The sequence below is a fragment of the Dendropsophus ebraccatus genome, chromosome 5, assembly GCF_027789765.1.
Source record: "Dendropsophus ebraccatus isolate aDenEbr1 chromosome 5, aDenEbr1.pat, whole genome shotgun sequence".
NCBI lineage: Eukaryota > Metazoa > Chordata > Amphibia > Anura > Hylidae > Dendropsophus > Dendropsophus ebraccatus.
Genome location: NC_091458.1, coordinates 62,636,937 through 62,653,597, shown reverse-complemented (window position 1 = coordinate 62,653,597; position 16,661 = coordinate 62,636,937). Strand labels below are relative to the sequence as shown.

At 40.9% G+C, this 16,661-nt stretch overlaps 2 protein-coding genes across 3 annotated transcripts in view; one reads left to right on the top strand and one right to left on the bottom strand.

Annotated features, from left to right (window-relative positions):
• The window catches only part of MBD6 (methyl-CpG binding domain protein 6), a 43,855-nt gene extending 38,281 nt beyond the window's left edge, over positions 1–5,574 (top strand). For both annotated transcript variants that reach the window (XM_069970367.1, XM_069970368.1), the window contains exons 12-13: positions 408–483; positions 3,239–5,574. In XM_069970367.1, the coding sequence (XP_069826468.1) occupies positions 408–483; positions 3,239–3,310 (148 nt within the window). In that variant the 3' untranslated portion in view covers positions 3,311–5,574. The remainder of the gene's footprint in view (positions 1–407; positions 484–3,238) is intronic.
• A 4,812-nt stretch (positions 5,575–10,386) lies between these two features.
• The window catches only part of DCTN2 (dynactin subunit 2), a 30,037-nt gene continuing 23,762 nt past the window's right edge, over positions 10,387–16,661 (bottom strand). Inside the window, exons 10-14 of the mRNA XM_069970366.1 lie at positions 16,491–16,568; positions 16,312–16,383; positions 15,533–15,635; positions 11,210–11,301; positions 10,387–11,034 (exon numbers count right to left, since the gene is read on the bottom strand). Of these exons, the coding sequence (XP_069826467.1) occupies positions 10,948–11,034; positions 11,210–11,301; positions 15,533–15,635; positions 16,312–16,383; positions 16,491–16,568 (432 nt within the window). The 3' untranslated portion in view covers positions 10,387–10,947. The remainder of the gene's footprint in view (positions 11,035–11,209; positions 11,302–15,532; positions 15,636–16,311; positions 16,384–16,490; positions 16,569–16,661) is intronic.

Here is a 16,661-nt window from a genome sequence, read left to right as displayed (position 1 = left end):
GGATGCCACTGTGTAGGTGTACAGAATAAACATCTGTATTAATGGATCAATAAGGGACCATTGATAAATTGTTTTGGATGCAGGTGCGAATGGGTGCTGGAAAGCACAGTATATAAGTAGTCTAAGGTTGCATTCCCACATTGCATGACTGTATGCAGTCACCAGAAGCCACACAATATTGCTGATAATCTTGGCAACGTTGTTGCTGTTGGTGACCACATGGGGGCAAAGTTTTGGATGTGTGATACTGTAATCTATTTCTTCTACTTTGTGTTTGTAGTCTAATTTGGTATTTAATATGCTTTCTGTTGTAGAAAATGCTTTTGGCATATTTTACCTGAAAGTTCAGTAATTGTGAAAACTGATGCTTTCCCGATTCTCACATTTTCATACTTTTGTGGTTCCAGTTCCCAGAGGATGGGCTCTCGTATAGAAGCTGTTCCTGCAAAATGGCCTACTATGGATCCCGCCAATGGTTTAAATGTAAGTTACACCAAAAAAAATCTTCAGTAAACTCTCACCTCTCCTAGAGGAGATGGTCATACTTAAGTATGTACTTGCAAGTATTGTATTTTGTAACAGCCCAATATGGAACACAGTTAGGGGTACAATCTGTTGGCAGCATCAATTGCATATGGTCCTTAGCCATATAGGAGTACACTGCACCTACTGCAATGCTAAATATGAAATAGTAATATGAGATTGTAACATTGGTGCAGTTCTTGTAAAAGAACATAAAGGATACTATAGCCTGGTTTCAAGTTTGTGCAGCATGGTTAGCAATATGTCCTTAGACCTCCATTGCGAGATGAAGGCTAAATTCTGTTTCATTCAACAAACCAATCATTCTGTGGTGGCAGCAGGCGCACTCCTAGAAGCGCCAATGACTGTATTGTAATAAGCACTTCCAGACATTCTGTTTTCAACTCGTGCCTGAAGAGACTGTGTACCTGCAAGATTTTTATAGCGTATCCTGCCACCACCACAGAATGATAGGTACACTTTAAGAAGAAACGTATTCATAAAATGAATATCATATTAGCCTATGGATGACAGTTGTAGTATGGCATTAGTTTTCTTTTTTTTTTTATAATTCTAAATCAGGCATAACAACTGTCACCGGTCGGTGCAAGGTTCCAATCGGTTAACACAAGTCAACAGAAGAAATGAACATATAAAGTACAAAATCAGCACAGATCTAAGTTGTAGAACCACAGCTCCCTATAATTAGAGAATAAAAGTGCCAACAAGTGATCTAGCGCTCAACCAAGTAACAGGCGGAAAAAGAAATAGAAAAAGGAAAGCTAGGGGTGATGGGGAAGCTCCTCACTGAGCCAAGAGGGATTTTTATTCGTCTGTAAACTGATCCCAATAAAACCAGGTCCGAAGGAAACAGGGGGCTTGATTATGTAGTTGTGCAGAGAGATCTTCCATTCGTTTAATGTCTTCAACTTTGCGCAGCCACATGGAAATTTTAGGGGGATCAGGTTGTCTCCATAGAGCGGGGATGCACGACCTTGCAGCATTGATCAGATGTCGGAGGACAGAGTGACGATAGCTTTTGAGAGGGATGTCTGACACATGCAAGAGGAAGAGGGATGAAGAAAAGGGTAAACAGTAATCTGTGAAGGATGAAGCGAAATGCCATAGCTCCTTCCAAAAAGGAACTAGTTTAGTAAGATAGACCCTTCTTCCCCAGTTTCTCCAGCAGAGTGGAGATACGTCTGGAAAGATGCGGTGGAGTAGAGTATGAACCTGGTACCAACGGGAGACAACGGCATCAGTTTTCTGAATGTCTCTGGAAGCGTCAATGACATCGCTGTCCATTTATGGACCCTATCACCAGGCAAAAAGTCCTTCCTCAGTAGACCGCTTCTTGATATTAAATGTGTGTTGGGTGGCTGTCAGCAGTTCCAGGGCTCCACAGGGAGCTCAGGAGGATAAGAGGGAGGGCTAACTACAAAGCAAACTTCTTAGCTTCCCCCGGTAACCTTAGATGATGTAACTGTCCATATTTTGTATTCATATATGGTAACTAGTGATGAGCGAGCTTGGTACTCGTTCGAGTATTAAGGTACTCGAAGGTGCTCGATGCTCGGACGAGCTTTTCGCGATACTCAGGAAAATGGCATCATCATTTTCCGGTAAGTTTGGGCGCAATTTCTCAAACAATCAACATGCAGGAGACTCTTCGGTAAATCGTGCGATGACGTGGGACCCATACATGTCGATAGCAACGATTGGTTGGCCAGATCAGATGACCCAGACATAAAAGAATCTGGGCACGCGGTGTCCTCGCCTCACATGCATGCTGGAAAAGATTAGGGACAGAGCTGCTGCTTGTCAGGGAGAGTTAGGGAGGGAATTAGCGTTCCTGTAAGCAGGGATACTAGAGAAAGAACCCAACAGCCCCTGTAAGGGCTTAGAATCTTATTTATTTTTATTTTTTTTATTACTCCAGACTGCTGCCTGGGACTTGCAGTGCAGCTAACACAATTTTAGCAGCACACTGTGGTGATTGGCTGCTGCCAGAAAGGGGACAGCAGGTGGTGCATAGAGACTCCTAAGAAGTGCTCAGTACTATTATATTTTTTGTGGCTGCTGCTGCTGCTGTTGTACATTGCATTGCTGTGATTTGTAGTACAGCTCCATAGAACCTCACTGCTGATTGTCCCGTGTAACAGGTGGCATACACCATAAAGCACCACTTACACACAGACTATACGACAACCACCAAAAACCAGTCCAACCGCTATCTTTTGTCGTCTGCAGGGTTGCTTCATTTTTAAGTGCAGCCATATCCAACCTCACTGCTCATTGTCCTGAGTAACAGGTGCCATACACCATATAGCACCACTTAAAGATGTTTCTATCATTTTCTGAGGTTGACAGGTTTTCACGCAACCTTCCCTGGGTCCACTGCAATAATGCTCGTGTTTCCCATTGACTTTAATGGGGTTCGTTACTCGAAACGAGCACCCGAGTATCGGGAAATATTTGTCTCGAGTATCAAGCACCCAGGAATTTTAGTACTCGCTCATCACTAATGGTAATAGTTCATATACGGACAGTTACATCATCGTAGTTTCCCTTCTGCAATGTGTCCCTTTGTATACCTATACAGTGTGAAAGAACTGCAGCCTTCCATCAGGGATATACGATATCTCTTTTTAGACGTTTCAGATACTTTTTGTTTCATAAATGATACACATATAATGTCAGCTGTATTCTCTTACAGGCTGAACGTCCCATTATCCGCCAGAACCGCCCTGGTCGCCCAGCCAAGAACAGACGAAGAAGGATCCTTTAGGATAAACTACGCTCATTCTCAGTACCTTACCCAGTTACTCTTCACCTCAGAGGCACGTCCCTGCTCCCTGGCCTATGCCACATGTTATCAGTGAGCTAGAGGCAAAGCTTTTCTTTGACACCCCAAGATCTCCTGTTGTGAGAGGCTGCACTGGTGGGGAGCTAGGGCACCATCTTGTCTGTACAGTTACACAGCTTCTCTCCAGTATGAGAGTAGGCCTGTACACTGGCCCAATAAGCTCCATTTACAGTGCTTTATTTAGTGTTGGGACTTTGTATAATTTGAATCTTTTATATGAGATTTAAAACACTTGTGTTCTGAAAGGTATATTGTTTGACATATTATAGATATTTAAAGTACCCCTTAAATTCTTGTAGGAGGGGTGGCATATCTCTGCAGTTTTTGAGGATGCTGTGGAAGGAGAAGGCCATTATCCCCATTTCTAAATTTTTGTTTGTATATAGTAATATTTTAGCTTGTAATTTGACAGCAGGAAATAGGCTCTAGAGAAACACTGTAATCTGGTGTAGATACCTAGCGGCTCCCATAGTATTGGTATAAAACTCCCATCATGTATACCGGGGACTTGTGTAATCCAAGTAGAAGGCTGCTAGATGCCTACATGTTCTTGAGCCATAAAGTGATTCTGATAGGCTCCTAAAAGCACAATCTGCATTCTCCACCTCCTTTTACATGTTATTGTCCATTACACTATTTTAATTTATTTATTCTTGTTTTTATGTATGTTTTTTTTTCCTCTTTTCCACTTTCTGGTACTTTAGATTTGGAAATTTTAGATAAGATTGTTATTGTTCCATCTGCTATGGTGCATATCACAGCTTTACAACTACACAACTCTTACTTGTAGATTATATCACCTCTCCACAGCTCCCATATATGTCAAGGCAGGGGCTGCAGTCAGTGTCGCCTTCTGATGAATTCAGTTAGGATAGCAGCCTCTGTGAATCTGCAAAATGTGACACAGGACCCCATTCCCCATCCCATAGTTGAGGCTTCCAGAGGTGGGAGTCACACCTATCAAGCATTTATAGCTAATCCTGTGGATATTACATAAATGTGGAAGATGAAAATGCACCTTTTAACTTCCAGAGATCTTAATTTTCTTATTGTGGCAAAGTTTCTGTTTTAATGGTTAGGGCCCAATTCTGCCATCTGAAGGTGCGTTTACACGTAGCGATAATTGGCCCGATCGTACGATTAACGATGTCTGAGTAACAATTTTTTTTTTCATAACGATCAGCGTTTAGACGGTACATTATATCGTACGGAAAATCGTTTTGCGATCGCTTAAGCCTATCTCACATCGGCGAACGACTGTTTACACGGAATGATCTGCGAATTTTTGGTAAACGACGATTTGACAACATGTTGAAAGATCAAAATGAACGATTTCTCGTTCGTCGTTTGATCGTTCGCTGTGTTTACACGTACGATCATCGTTCGAATTTGATCGTTATCACGCAAATTCTCACGATAATCGTTATGTGTAAACGCACCTTAAAGCCTTTCATTATATGTAGAGCTTTATGTAGCACAGGTGTTAAACCCAGACACCCCCCCCCCCAGCTGTTACAAAAACTACAATTTCCCACGTACATAGAGGAGGGTCACATATTTTACAAGTGACCTTGCATCATAGGTGACTCATATACTTTCATATTAACATTTTACCAATGCACTTTTAAATCTGTGTCTGAATATGAAATGTGCATCATGTAATGTGTTGACATGCATGGTTTGGTTACATTAACTCATGGAGCCTCTGTGAACCTCCTCTATGGTACATAGCTATTTTTCAGGGGACAGGACAAGCTAGGCTGTTTACCAGTAGTACACCCACAATTACTTCCTTTGCCACACTAGTCTGGCCAATGGTTACATCTACTCATTACTGCTATGCATTGACTGTGCTGGGGAAAAAGTTACATTACACTACTCTAGTTATTGACAAAAATGTTCAAAATCACATAAAGCCACATTGTTTGAGACAAGAGTGTCCATTTTAGTGCCATGCACATTACATTGAAATTCCTTCTTTTATCATGGTAATTAATATTTTATTTAGCTTTCTTTGGGCACAGTAGTAACTGCTGGCAAGAAAACATGCTGTTAAAAGAATTAGCTAAGAATAATTTTTATACTTTTATAATGTATGCTATAGGATGGTTAAAGGGTTATCCAAAATTGAAACTTCGCTCTATTCATTTTAATGGAAAGAAGTTGCAATGCTACACACATGGGGGGGGGGGGAATTTATGAAACATGGTGTAAAGTGAAACTGGTTCAGTTGCCCCTAGCAACCTATCAGATTCCACCTTTCATTCCTCACAGACTCTTGGGAAAATGAAAGGTGGAATCTGATTGGTTGCTAGGGGCAACTGAGCCAGTTTCACTTTACACCATGTTTGATAAATCTGTTTCTGGAAGAAAGCATATTTTTCTTTAGCTTGAAGAAGGAGTTGTCAGCTTTCCTAAAAGGTCTGTTCTTAGTAATAACTGGTTATTAGTTATCCCCTATGAATATAGATTTGTTATCTTCTCTATTCACATAGCATTGCTCCAAAATGTTATCCGATAATAGTTACTAATAACCATACGCTTCTTCTCTTCATTTGATTTAACCCAAAGGTAAAGTACCTACTTAGACTTTGATTTGTCCAGTAGACATACATTTCATTTCTTCATTTCTATATTTCCCCACATAGACAATAACCATAAGAGAAAAGTCTAGAATAATATTTACCATAATATCTTGTTTGTTGGTAAAATAGGGAGTAGTTATTTGCGACTGTGCGGTAGATACTGTGATTACAAGGGGATTGAGATTAGAGGCAACTAAACTTAGTATCTAGCGCATTACAACTCTTGACTGAAACAAGATGCAGCTCCTCCCAAGGGAAGTCACAACATATTTTATGGATGCAAATGCGATCTTATTGTTTATAATGTATGCTAGTTAATACCCACATATTATGTATTTTAGTACATAACAAGAAATAATCTGGATAATGCAGACAAGTCTTGGCAGTCTGCACTGCATAGTTCCCATCACTGTCCCATATCTCCCATAATATCTATAATGGAGAGTGACTGTGTTATGTGCTGCTACCTCTTCACCAGGACTCCGCACCCCCTTTTTTTGAGATCAGTAGTAATTAGAGCTGAGCAAATTTACAGTATTAATGAAGCGAAGCATTTTGTTAGCTCAGCAGTCTGCTTATCAGCCTTGAAAAGCTGGATCCAGTCTTGGGTAACTGGGAGAAATTTTCTTGGACTGGAATCGGCTTTTTTAGGCATCTGGAATGGCAAGAAGTTCAAAAGCAAGCAGCTGATAGGTTGACTGCTGAGCTAATGAAGCACTTACGCTAATACTGTAAATTCACTCATCTCTAGTAGTCATCCTAGCATTTAGACTCCCAGATTAGACTTTGTCATTTTATTTCTTTTTTAATCAATACTAATGGCTACAATTTAAAAGCTTTTTCTGGACAAAACGACTTCCTGCCCTTTTCACTGTGCAGTACAGGCACTGATCAGCTGAGTGTGAGGGCTGCTTGTGCTGGCACACCACCAATCAGTTGAGATGAGACTATCCCTTTACGGTAGCTTCACACGTACTGTATCATAGTAGATTTAATGGTGCAGATCCGCAGCAGATTTGATCTAAATAACTGAAATAAAATCTACTAAAGAGGTTTTCTGGGTAAAATTACTAACGTGTCCATTTGTAGGCTCATCACACTAAATATTTTTATACATACATACAGCCATTTAGCAAACTTGTCTCCTTTTCCCGATATGCTGCTCTTTCTCTCCCCGAGTTGACAGCTTGTTGTCTAGGTTACTGACCACCACGCTACTGTAAACTCTGGTCTGGCTAATAAAAAAAATATATATTATATACAGTCCAACCTCTGCTTTTACAGCAGGGCGGTGCTTTGTAACCTAGACAAGCTGTCAACAAGGTGTGGTAAGGGGCAGCATACATTGCTGGTTTCCCCTGGCTTTCTGAAATAGTGGTAACTCTGCAAACACCACATAAAGAATGCACCATGTGGAGAGATTTTGTTTCTCTTCCCAGATTTTCCCAAATGATTGCCTATGGTCTTGCAGTTAGATCTATTGCAGCTGCAGTCAGCACACAGCATTTCATCCAGAGATATGTTATCCCCCAACACCCACTGAGGTTGCAGTGAAGGAAACATATACATTCTTACTTATTTTACATCTACCCTCTGTGATAAATATTGTAAACTAAGATGCCGTATTTATACACAATTTATTAAGGCTTTCTTCACATTCGCATCATGGCTTCCATTATTAATGAAGCTGCTATTGCAGCTTAGGCAGATAAGCTTCAAAGTAATTTCGAATGGATCTCATTAACCTTTAATGGGGTCCACTCCGGTGCTCTAGCGAGTCTGTATATCTTTAGTTCTCTTATCTTCCAGTGGTGCCCAAGTAATGTGAACAAACTAACATCAGTTGTGGATATTTTTGATACTAATATACAATCTTCACTACACATCCCCATTATAAACCCTATAGTATCATCTATCCTCATGACATCTGACGCGATTAGATTCATTTTTGTACAATTACAAATTGAAACCTATTTAATGATCCTCTTCTTAAGAGATGCCTAAAGCCATATTCTATTTATTAGCCCCATAGTCACGGGGCACCGTGTAACTTGCTACACATTGAATCCTGGCACGCTACATGTCTGTGCATGAATTCTGTCAATGTATCATTTTAAAAGATGATGGGAGTACTCTTAATCTTTGTGTAATTCTTTTATACCACAGTGTGTTATATCAGATAACCTTTCCTGCAAAAAATTATAGGAAAATGCCCAGAGCTCAACCAGCTCTGCATCATGTAAGTGCATGTAGAGTTTACAGGCTGCAAGCACCTTATCTAACAAGTGCTATATAATGTCCCAGGACTATAACCTGTGCATATAGGTGGGGCTTCTACTGCCCCACATTCTTCATGCAGGTAACAATTAATCTCAATGAGCTCTGCTGCCTAGATCCCAGAATGTAGCATTGATCCCCTGTTACTGCACACTACACCTAGCTCAGTATAGACCAGTCGCTTAAGGAATAAGTGACTTCTCTTCTCCCTCCTAACTGATGGCAAAGCACTTCTCAATGAATGCATTTCAGACCTCTTCAGCAGGGATGGAGCTAATGTGTACACTCAATTATGCAAATGTATAACCTATTATGTGTGTAAATATTGTATAGTCCCATTGTCTTGTTACTTATGAGACAAAAAAAAGAAACAATATGTCAACAAGAAATTGGATTTTGTATCACTTTTTGCCTTTTCATGTAAAATATTTTCCTCCTTTTAAGTTTTTAATATTTTTTTTGTACAAAATAAAAAAGGAAAAAACAAGACAAACTTTTACAATTGTGAATTTTAGCTTTTTATATGAAAGTTGACTTTAATTTAACAGATGAAAATATTTTGAAACATTTTTAGATTTTATGTTTTCTGATCATTGAGGGGTCTTTTTATTTTGTATCAGGTATTAAAATGAAAAGTGTGGTAATGTTTTAAATTTAACGTGCGTCCGTGTTTTTTTCCTATATGCGATTCTGTACATTTACATACACGCCGACTATAGGCATTGAATTGATCTCTTTCTACTACAGCTGGGAAGACTACCTTTTTTTTTTTTTTTTATTTCTGGTGGAAGGAATGTAATAAGGAGATTACGTGTTCAATTAAATCATACGATTTTACCAATATATACTTACAGTGAAACCACTCAAAATTGCATTGAAAACGGGTCTTAAGGGTAGGCCTAAAGAAAATTCACACTGTCCACAATGTAGGGCAGACTAAAGACATATCAAAAAGTCTGGATAAGGGGGTGGGTCTTTTGCAGAGGTTCTACTTTCATACATTGCCTTATAAAGTAACCCCCATCTCTACTAAGTAAAATGGTATATGGTACATTTAGTCCTGTGTAATGTATCCATGGGGCAGTTGACAAGACTAAACATGACATTAGTCCTGCCACACACCTTTGTTATGCTTTGAGGATTTCCTTAGTATTTACAGGTGATCTAAGTATACTCCGTGCATTAGGTATTCTCACAGGTGTCCTTTGTATGGGATATCCTAAAAACATGACCTGATGATGGGCCTTGAGGACTGGAATTAAGTTGCTGTGGTGTAGGTAGAGCTAGTTTCAGACTGAGGCCTCATACCATGTTCACATTGTGAGCTGCAAAACTACACCATAACCGAGGACAGGAAAGGTTCTGTTTCTAGAAGAGACTGTTTTTCTAAGCCTATTTAATTGTATACTCACACGGGCAGGTAGTCTGTTGTGCAGTTTTTGACTGTGAAACAAAACCTGCACACGTTTTACTGTGGTCCCACGAGTATGAAGCAGGCAGACAATAACTGTCACAAAAAGTGCAATTTGCAGCAAAAAGTGTTGTCAATACACCCTCAACACATTCAGTGCAATAATTCTGGTAATATGCTTCCTAATAATTATCAATCCAGGGAACCCCTCTGTTGCAGCAGCCAAGTGGGGGAACCTGCAGCCGGTGTGGAGAAGGTAGATCTCTATCCCAGGATGGGACTTTTCAGAGGCCTCCTATCTGCCGGACAGGAAACCTGAACTGAGGTGTGGAGAGGTGTGTCAGACTTATCTTCACAGGTTTACTGTCCTGCAGTGAGAGGTCCTCTCCAGGAGTGCTGTCATAGGGCGAATGGGTAAAAGAAAATGACTGGACCCAGAATCAACTACCAGGGCAATGCGTTTACTGTGTACATGTGACTCTTGGCGAGCCCAGCCATTCATATATTACATGGGCAGCGATTCAGGAGCAGTGGCTGCTGCAGGAGGAAATGATAGGCTGGCCATGGCTTCTCCAAGCAAATTCACTATTTCTAAGAGAAGGTGGGCTCACAATGAAAAGGGGTGACCATGTGGAGGCAACCCCTTTAGTCACTTTACAAAAATCATAAGACAATGGTGTGCTGTGTTGCACAGGGTCCAAAATAATTGTCACAAACAGGACACATTTTATAAAGATTATTTTTATATAAGAAAGAGCCTATTAAGTTTCAAGATATTCATCCTTATAATTTACTTATGTTTATTAGAGGACAGTTAGTGTAGAACATGTTCCCTCTAGTCAGGAATGCTGTTATAGGAGTTGTGGTGCTTTCTTGAGATATACCTTTATGGGCATTCTGTACCAGAGGGCATTAGGACATACAGATATAAATAAAAAGCCTAAGACAGGCACCACCTCCTCCTGAGACGTTCCCAGTCTGCATCACAATTACCAGCATGCAAACGCAATACTTTGAAAAATGCTATACTTCCTGAGGGCTTTGCCCATGGTAAAGCATAGCTAGGTTGTCCTTTGCATGGCCAGGTATAGGACAAGCACGCTAAGCATAACCAGGGGAAAGAGCAGAGGAGTAGGTAAAACTGGAGGATAACAAGACTATATATTTACACAATAGTAAAACTTTCCTTATTACGCAAAGGGAACTTAGAGGAATTTCCTAGTGCAGCGTTGGCCAGAATTCTTTTTTTGCACCTTGCACATTGAGGCTTGTAAGGATCAACTGACTTATTTGCCCAGCTTTTTTATTCTTGAGTCAATGGTAGCGAAGTTATCCTCCACTGTGGCTAGGTTCTCCTTCATGGCCTTTTGGACCTGCACAAAAAACAGACATTAATTAAAAAAATTCTGGTACTTACATGAACACATCTGTACGTCTTCTTACTTGCAGTGAAATACTTTTCTTACAGAGCCTTTTGTGGGCAGGAAAAAGGCAAAAGCTTCCTGGAAGTTCAATAGATGGAATATGAATGACCATAGGATTACGTACCAAGGCCAGAGCAGCAGTGTTGTCCTTCAGGGAGTTAGAAATCATTTGCTGAGTAGTGTCCAGATGGGTGAGCAGCTGCCCAAACTGCATGGCTGAAAAACAAGAATTCTCCCATGAATATTAAACTGTTTATTACTTTTCAACAATTGGTATATCTACATAGTAATAAACACAGCTTTCATGTATAAAGGCCCTATTCACCAAACGGTTATCGGCCTTACTGTGCCGATTACCAACTGTTCAGGACAATAATCGCTCAGTGTAATAGCACAAGTTAAAAGGCAACGATCAGCCAACAGATTGTGGTCTTTCAACATGTTAATATCACAAATCGGTCTGTTTATCAGTTCATTTAGCATAGGCTTTCACTGACAATTAAAATATTTACACTGTGTAGTAATGAAGGTTGTAGCCTGACTCAAAGCAGTTTTATACGACCCAAAGCGCTGGGGAATCGAGCACCGACCTGTTAGTTCAGCGCTCTCTTCCCCCTTGTTCCCTTCACTGTACTATAACATGTACAGACAGCAAGCAGGTAGTGGCATCCTTAGATCCTTTGGACGACCTATTGAAGTAGGTCTGCTGCGCGTTGCTCCATGTAATAAGAGCGGGAACGGACTAAGGATGATGCTACCCGCTTGCTGTCTGTGCATGTAATAGCACAGTGCAGGAAGCAGGGAACGCTGAACTAACAGGTCGGTGCTCAATTTCCTGGCACACTGGGCCGTATAAAATAGCTTTCAGAGTCAGGCTACAACCTTCATTACGACACACCGTGACTGTTCACAGTCTGAATAATGACTCATAGTATCTGCCTCTTATACCACTGGGTGATGGCTACAATAGATACTCCAATAGTAAAATAATGTTACTATAGTGTGGGAAACTACACATATAGGTAAGGTTCTGTTTACACTAGCCCTGGTCTCAGATCTGTTGTATAACAAATACTACAGAGACAATCCTTGCTGACTTATAATGGGGGTCTATTGGGTACCATCATGGTTTCTGACAAAAGCACTGCATACACTGATTTCAATCCCAGAGCCCCGGATTTGTCACTTTGGCCAGGGTAAAATGATGTACCTGTGCCATTCTGAATTCTTAGGCTGGAAGAGAGCAAGGCTTCATCTACTCACTGCCCATACATTGGATGCCTGGAGTGCTGAACATTTGTGTCAGGCATAAACAAAGAAACAAGAAAATAAAAATGCGTAGGATTTTACACTGGTCTGAATGATGTACCCAGCGCTTAAGAATGTCACCCAATGTGGGTGCAGCCAAAATTACTAGAAAAGACAGGTGAGGCAGCCTGTGACTTATGGTACAAGCGTTTTGAAAACGTCTATTTGTGGCATCTATTTACAATGATAAGAAATAGTCTGACCACTGACACATGGTGGTGATAGGAGTCGGGCGTGATGGAAAATTACAAACAGCATGGAAGTAAGGGTACACTGCTGCTTGTGATCTTTAAACTGACAGCAAAGATTCTCTCTCTCTCTAATAGATATATATATATATCTGTGCTGTCAGTTTCCGTGCACGAATAATACAAGGATCATTCGTGCAGCCTGAGCCCCTCTATTTGTCAGGAGCGTAAAGGCATTGCAAAAGAGCACGGATCTCAATCTTGCTTGTGGCCCCCATGGCCAACAAATCTTTTGGTCTAAAAGGACCCTTTGAGTACATTGATTAGTAATGCATGGAAATAAATGGAGCGTTTTTAAGGATGCGCACTGCCACTCCATTTCCTGGTATGCAAAAAAGAGCCTGTCATTTAAAAGTATCGAAAGACACAATGCTGGGCTATATAGCTAGAGGTATAATCAATAAGAAGAGGAAGATTGTACATTCACTCCCATCATTGAAATTAAGTAAACACTCATGTAACTATTAACTAAATTGTCAGATAAATTTTAAACCCACACATTTCAGGAAAAGAAGGGTATATGAAGAAATTGCAAAAAAACAAAACAAAAACAATGTGTGTAAACAGGGCACTGCTAGCTAATAAATGATAAACATTCCGGGATAAACACATCTATGCAAAGATGATAATAAAGGAAATAACATAAGGGCAGACCAGAGGTATAAGGCTTTTTTTTTCTGCCAACAATCTTATGATCTTATGCTCAAATGATCTGTGGGGATACCAGTAGTCAATCCTAGACTGAAAGCTATGGATTACTTTGGATATGAATGGCTATAGTCAGCCATAGCAGCCTTCCTCTTGTAGGGAATAGCCACTAGGTTCAAACTTGGCGGTAGACATAGCAACTGAGGTCACCATGAATCTTAGAGTATTGTTGTACCGTGTTAGCCATAGAATTCAGTAGAATAGAGAAGAAATCAGGCGATACCTTTTGGAGGCTAACTGAGTATATTTGATTGTAAGCTTTCGAGAGTCTAGCTCTCTTCGTCAGACAAGATGTTATACAGAACTGAAAAAAATCACAGACTTATATACACACTAGACAGAGCTCATCAAAGGATTTTAGAGTAAGGCTTTTACCCAGTGGCTAAATGGGGGGGGGGGGGGTGGGGGGGGGGGGGGGGACCAGCTGACTGAGACAATGCTGACGCCGGTACTAAAGGGCCTTTTTACATATTGCTAAAAAAGCGCTTTGGGTAGTATTACACGGGGGCCCGATAATAGCAGATTGGCGCTCATTTACTGCACCTATTACACGGCCCAATAATTGTTTAACAAGGGCTGCAGGGACATTGCTACCAATGTCTTTGCAGTCCTTGTTTAAACTGTGTACATTACTTGTCCATGCTGCAGGGCTCCTTTTGCGCTCTACTTCTCCCTGGGTCTCAGCTGACAGGCCGCTTAGCCAATCACTGGCCGCGGCAGTTCCGGCCTGTGATTGGCTGAGCAGCCTGTTAGCTCAGACAGGCCGCTCTGAAGCTGGAGCCCGCGGGACCCAGTGACAAGCACAGTGCAAAAGGAGCCCTGCAGCATGGATAGGTAATGTATTCTTGTTTGCATATAGTCAGCCGCGCACCGCTATTACACGTAGCGATGCGCGATCGGTGCCCGACAATTTAAGGTCCAAACCTATATCAACGATCAGCCAATGGCAACGTGTAATAGTACCCTTGCAGTTGATAATTGTCCTGTGTAAAAGTGACAGCAATCAGCTAAGGACTGGGAAAATGCCGATCCTTGGCTGCTAAGTCTACTAAGCCTGCTTCAAAATTTATCGCCATCGGTTGCACATCTTTTTGTGTAAAGGGAAACTGATAGCAAAAATTATGTATATATCCATGATGTGAGTTTCCAGATCACAAGCAGTTTATACTTACCATGAGCGCTGCTTGTAATCCGTCTCTAATGTGCTCAGGCTGTTGCTGTATCTTAAGACCGCCGCCTTCTCCAGAATGATTGAAAGCCGGAGGAGGCGGGGCCTGAAGATACAAGACAGGAGAGATGGATGTCGGATGACAAGCAGCTCAAAAGGTGAGTATGCACTTCTTCTCATTGATCTATGCAGTATAACCATACTGCATAGATCTCAATGAGAGATCAGTGTAGTTATAATAGAAGTCCCCCAGGGTGTAAGTGTAAGAAAAATAAAATGTTATTAGTAAAAAGCCCTCTCCCGTAATAAAAGTTTGAATCACCCCCTTTTTCCCATGTTATAAATAAAAATAAATAAATAAACAAACATGTTTGGTATCGCCGTGTGCGTAATCACCCAAAATATGAATTTATTTAATTCCTGATCTCGCACGGTAACGTTATAAAAGTTATACATGTTACATATCGTTGTAATGGTAACGACTTGAGGAACATGCATAACAAGTCAGTTTTACCTCAGGGCGAATGGCACCAGTGTACTTTATGAAAAAATACAGCCTGTCATTGCAAAGTACAATTAGTGGCACAAAAAATAAGGGCTCATGTGGGTCTCTAGGTAAAAAAAAAAATGCAAGTGCTATGGCCTTTTAAGCACAAGGAGGAAAAAACGAAAACGCAAAAATTGAAATTGGCCCGGTCCTTTAAGGGTTAATTTATTTCTCTAGTATCTGCCTACACACTCCATTCTAATGCAATGACAAGTACCGCTAGAAAAGCATTCATTTTCTAATACCCATCAATGTTTCATTTATTATATAGAGAGCTCAAAATGATAGGCCAGTTGGATTATAAGATTATATTATACAAGATTATAAGTGGCTTCTTTTTATATAAATAAAAGATTCTAAAAATGTGGCAACACTGATCTATCCTGCTGGTCCCACATCCACTGTAAGGTTTCCAAATTATCATCCTCTCATTATTGATTCCAAGTATTTATGATAAACATGTATTACCCTGCTCATGAAGCTGCTTTAACGTCACCAGTCTCTGAACAACCTGGGGAAGAGTCCCAGACATGGAATCCCACTTCTGAACAGTGTCATAGAGTTGATGCACCTGGACAACACAAAAAGTCAACAGTTCAAATGAACTCTTAGGGCCACATGTATCATCCGGCGAACGGATGATTTTCGCCAGAAAGTGACGATTTGCGTATTTTTTTATTCGCAAATGGACGATTTGCGAATAAAATATTCGCAAATCGGCACTTTCCGCCGAGTACGCCAGGGGGGCGGAAAGGGGGCGTGTAGTGGGCGGAACGGAGGGTGCGGACTCAGAGTCCGCGCGATTTACCATCCGTTCCGCACAAATGTACGCCGAAAACCTACTCCAGTCCTCAGCTGGCGTAGGTTTTCGGCGGTGCGCACCGGCACGCACAGGATTTATGTAGAGGCAGTCCGCCTCTACATAAATCTCCGTAGCGGCGGAGCTGCGGGGGTATTTATAAGTCCGGCGTAAAAAACGCCGGACTTAATAAATGCCACCCTTAGTGCACAGACTGTATTAAAACCACGCTGCCATCTCCAATAAGCTAGACTAGAGATTATGTAAATGCTGCCATACTCTGAATCAATACACACATACTAAAGTCCAGGCTAACATAACACGATTGTGCCTGGTATGTTTGACGGTGTGGTGCCAGCAGATCCCACCCTTCTTAAATAAACATCCCCAATGTAACAGTCTGTGCATTCACTACTCCTCCCCTTTCTGAGACATTTCTATGCAGTACCTTGCTCTCTGTGTCTGCATCCTCAATGGCTGCTTTGTGCTTTGCAATTTCATTCATCTTTCCCAGGACACTCTATGAAACAAAATTTAGGTTAACTTCCTGGGTGGCATTATAAAATACAGGCTCTCTATGTTGCATTTATTTCACCAATTTTCAGGGTTTTATGTTACTAGTGTTACCTGTAGCCTGGCTTCCACTTGATCAAGCGACGCAACATCTAACATGTTTACTTTAGCCTGCAGGATTTCCACAGTGTCCTGAAAAGACAGCATAAAAGGTTATGTGAACTTATATTACACAGTAGTACAAGTGCATACTTATAGATAGAAAAAAAAAACTAAAAGCCACCA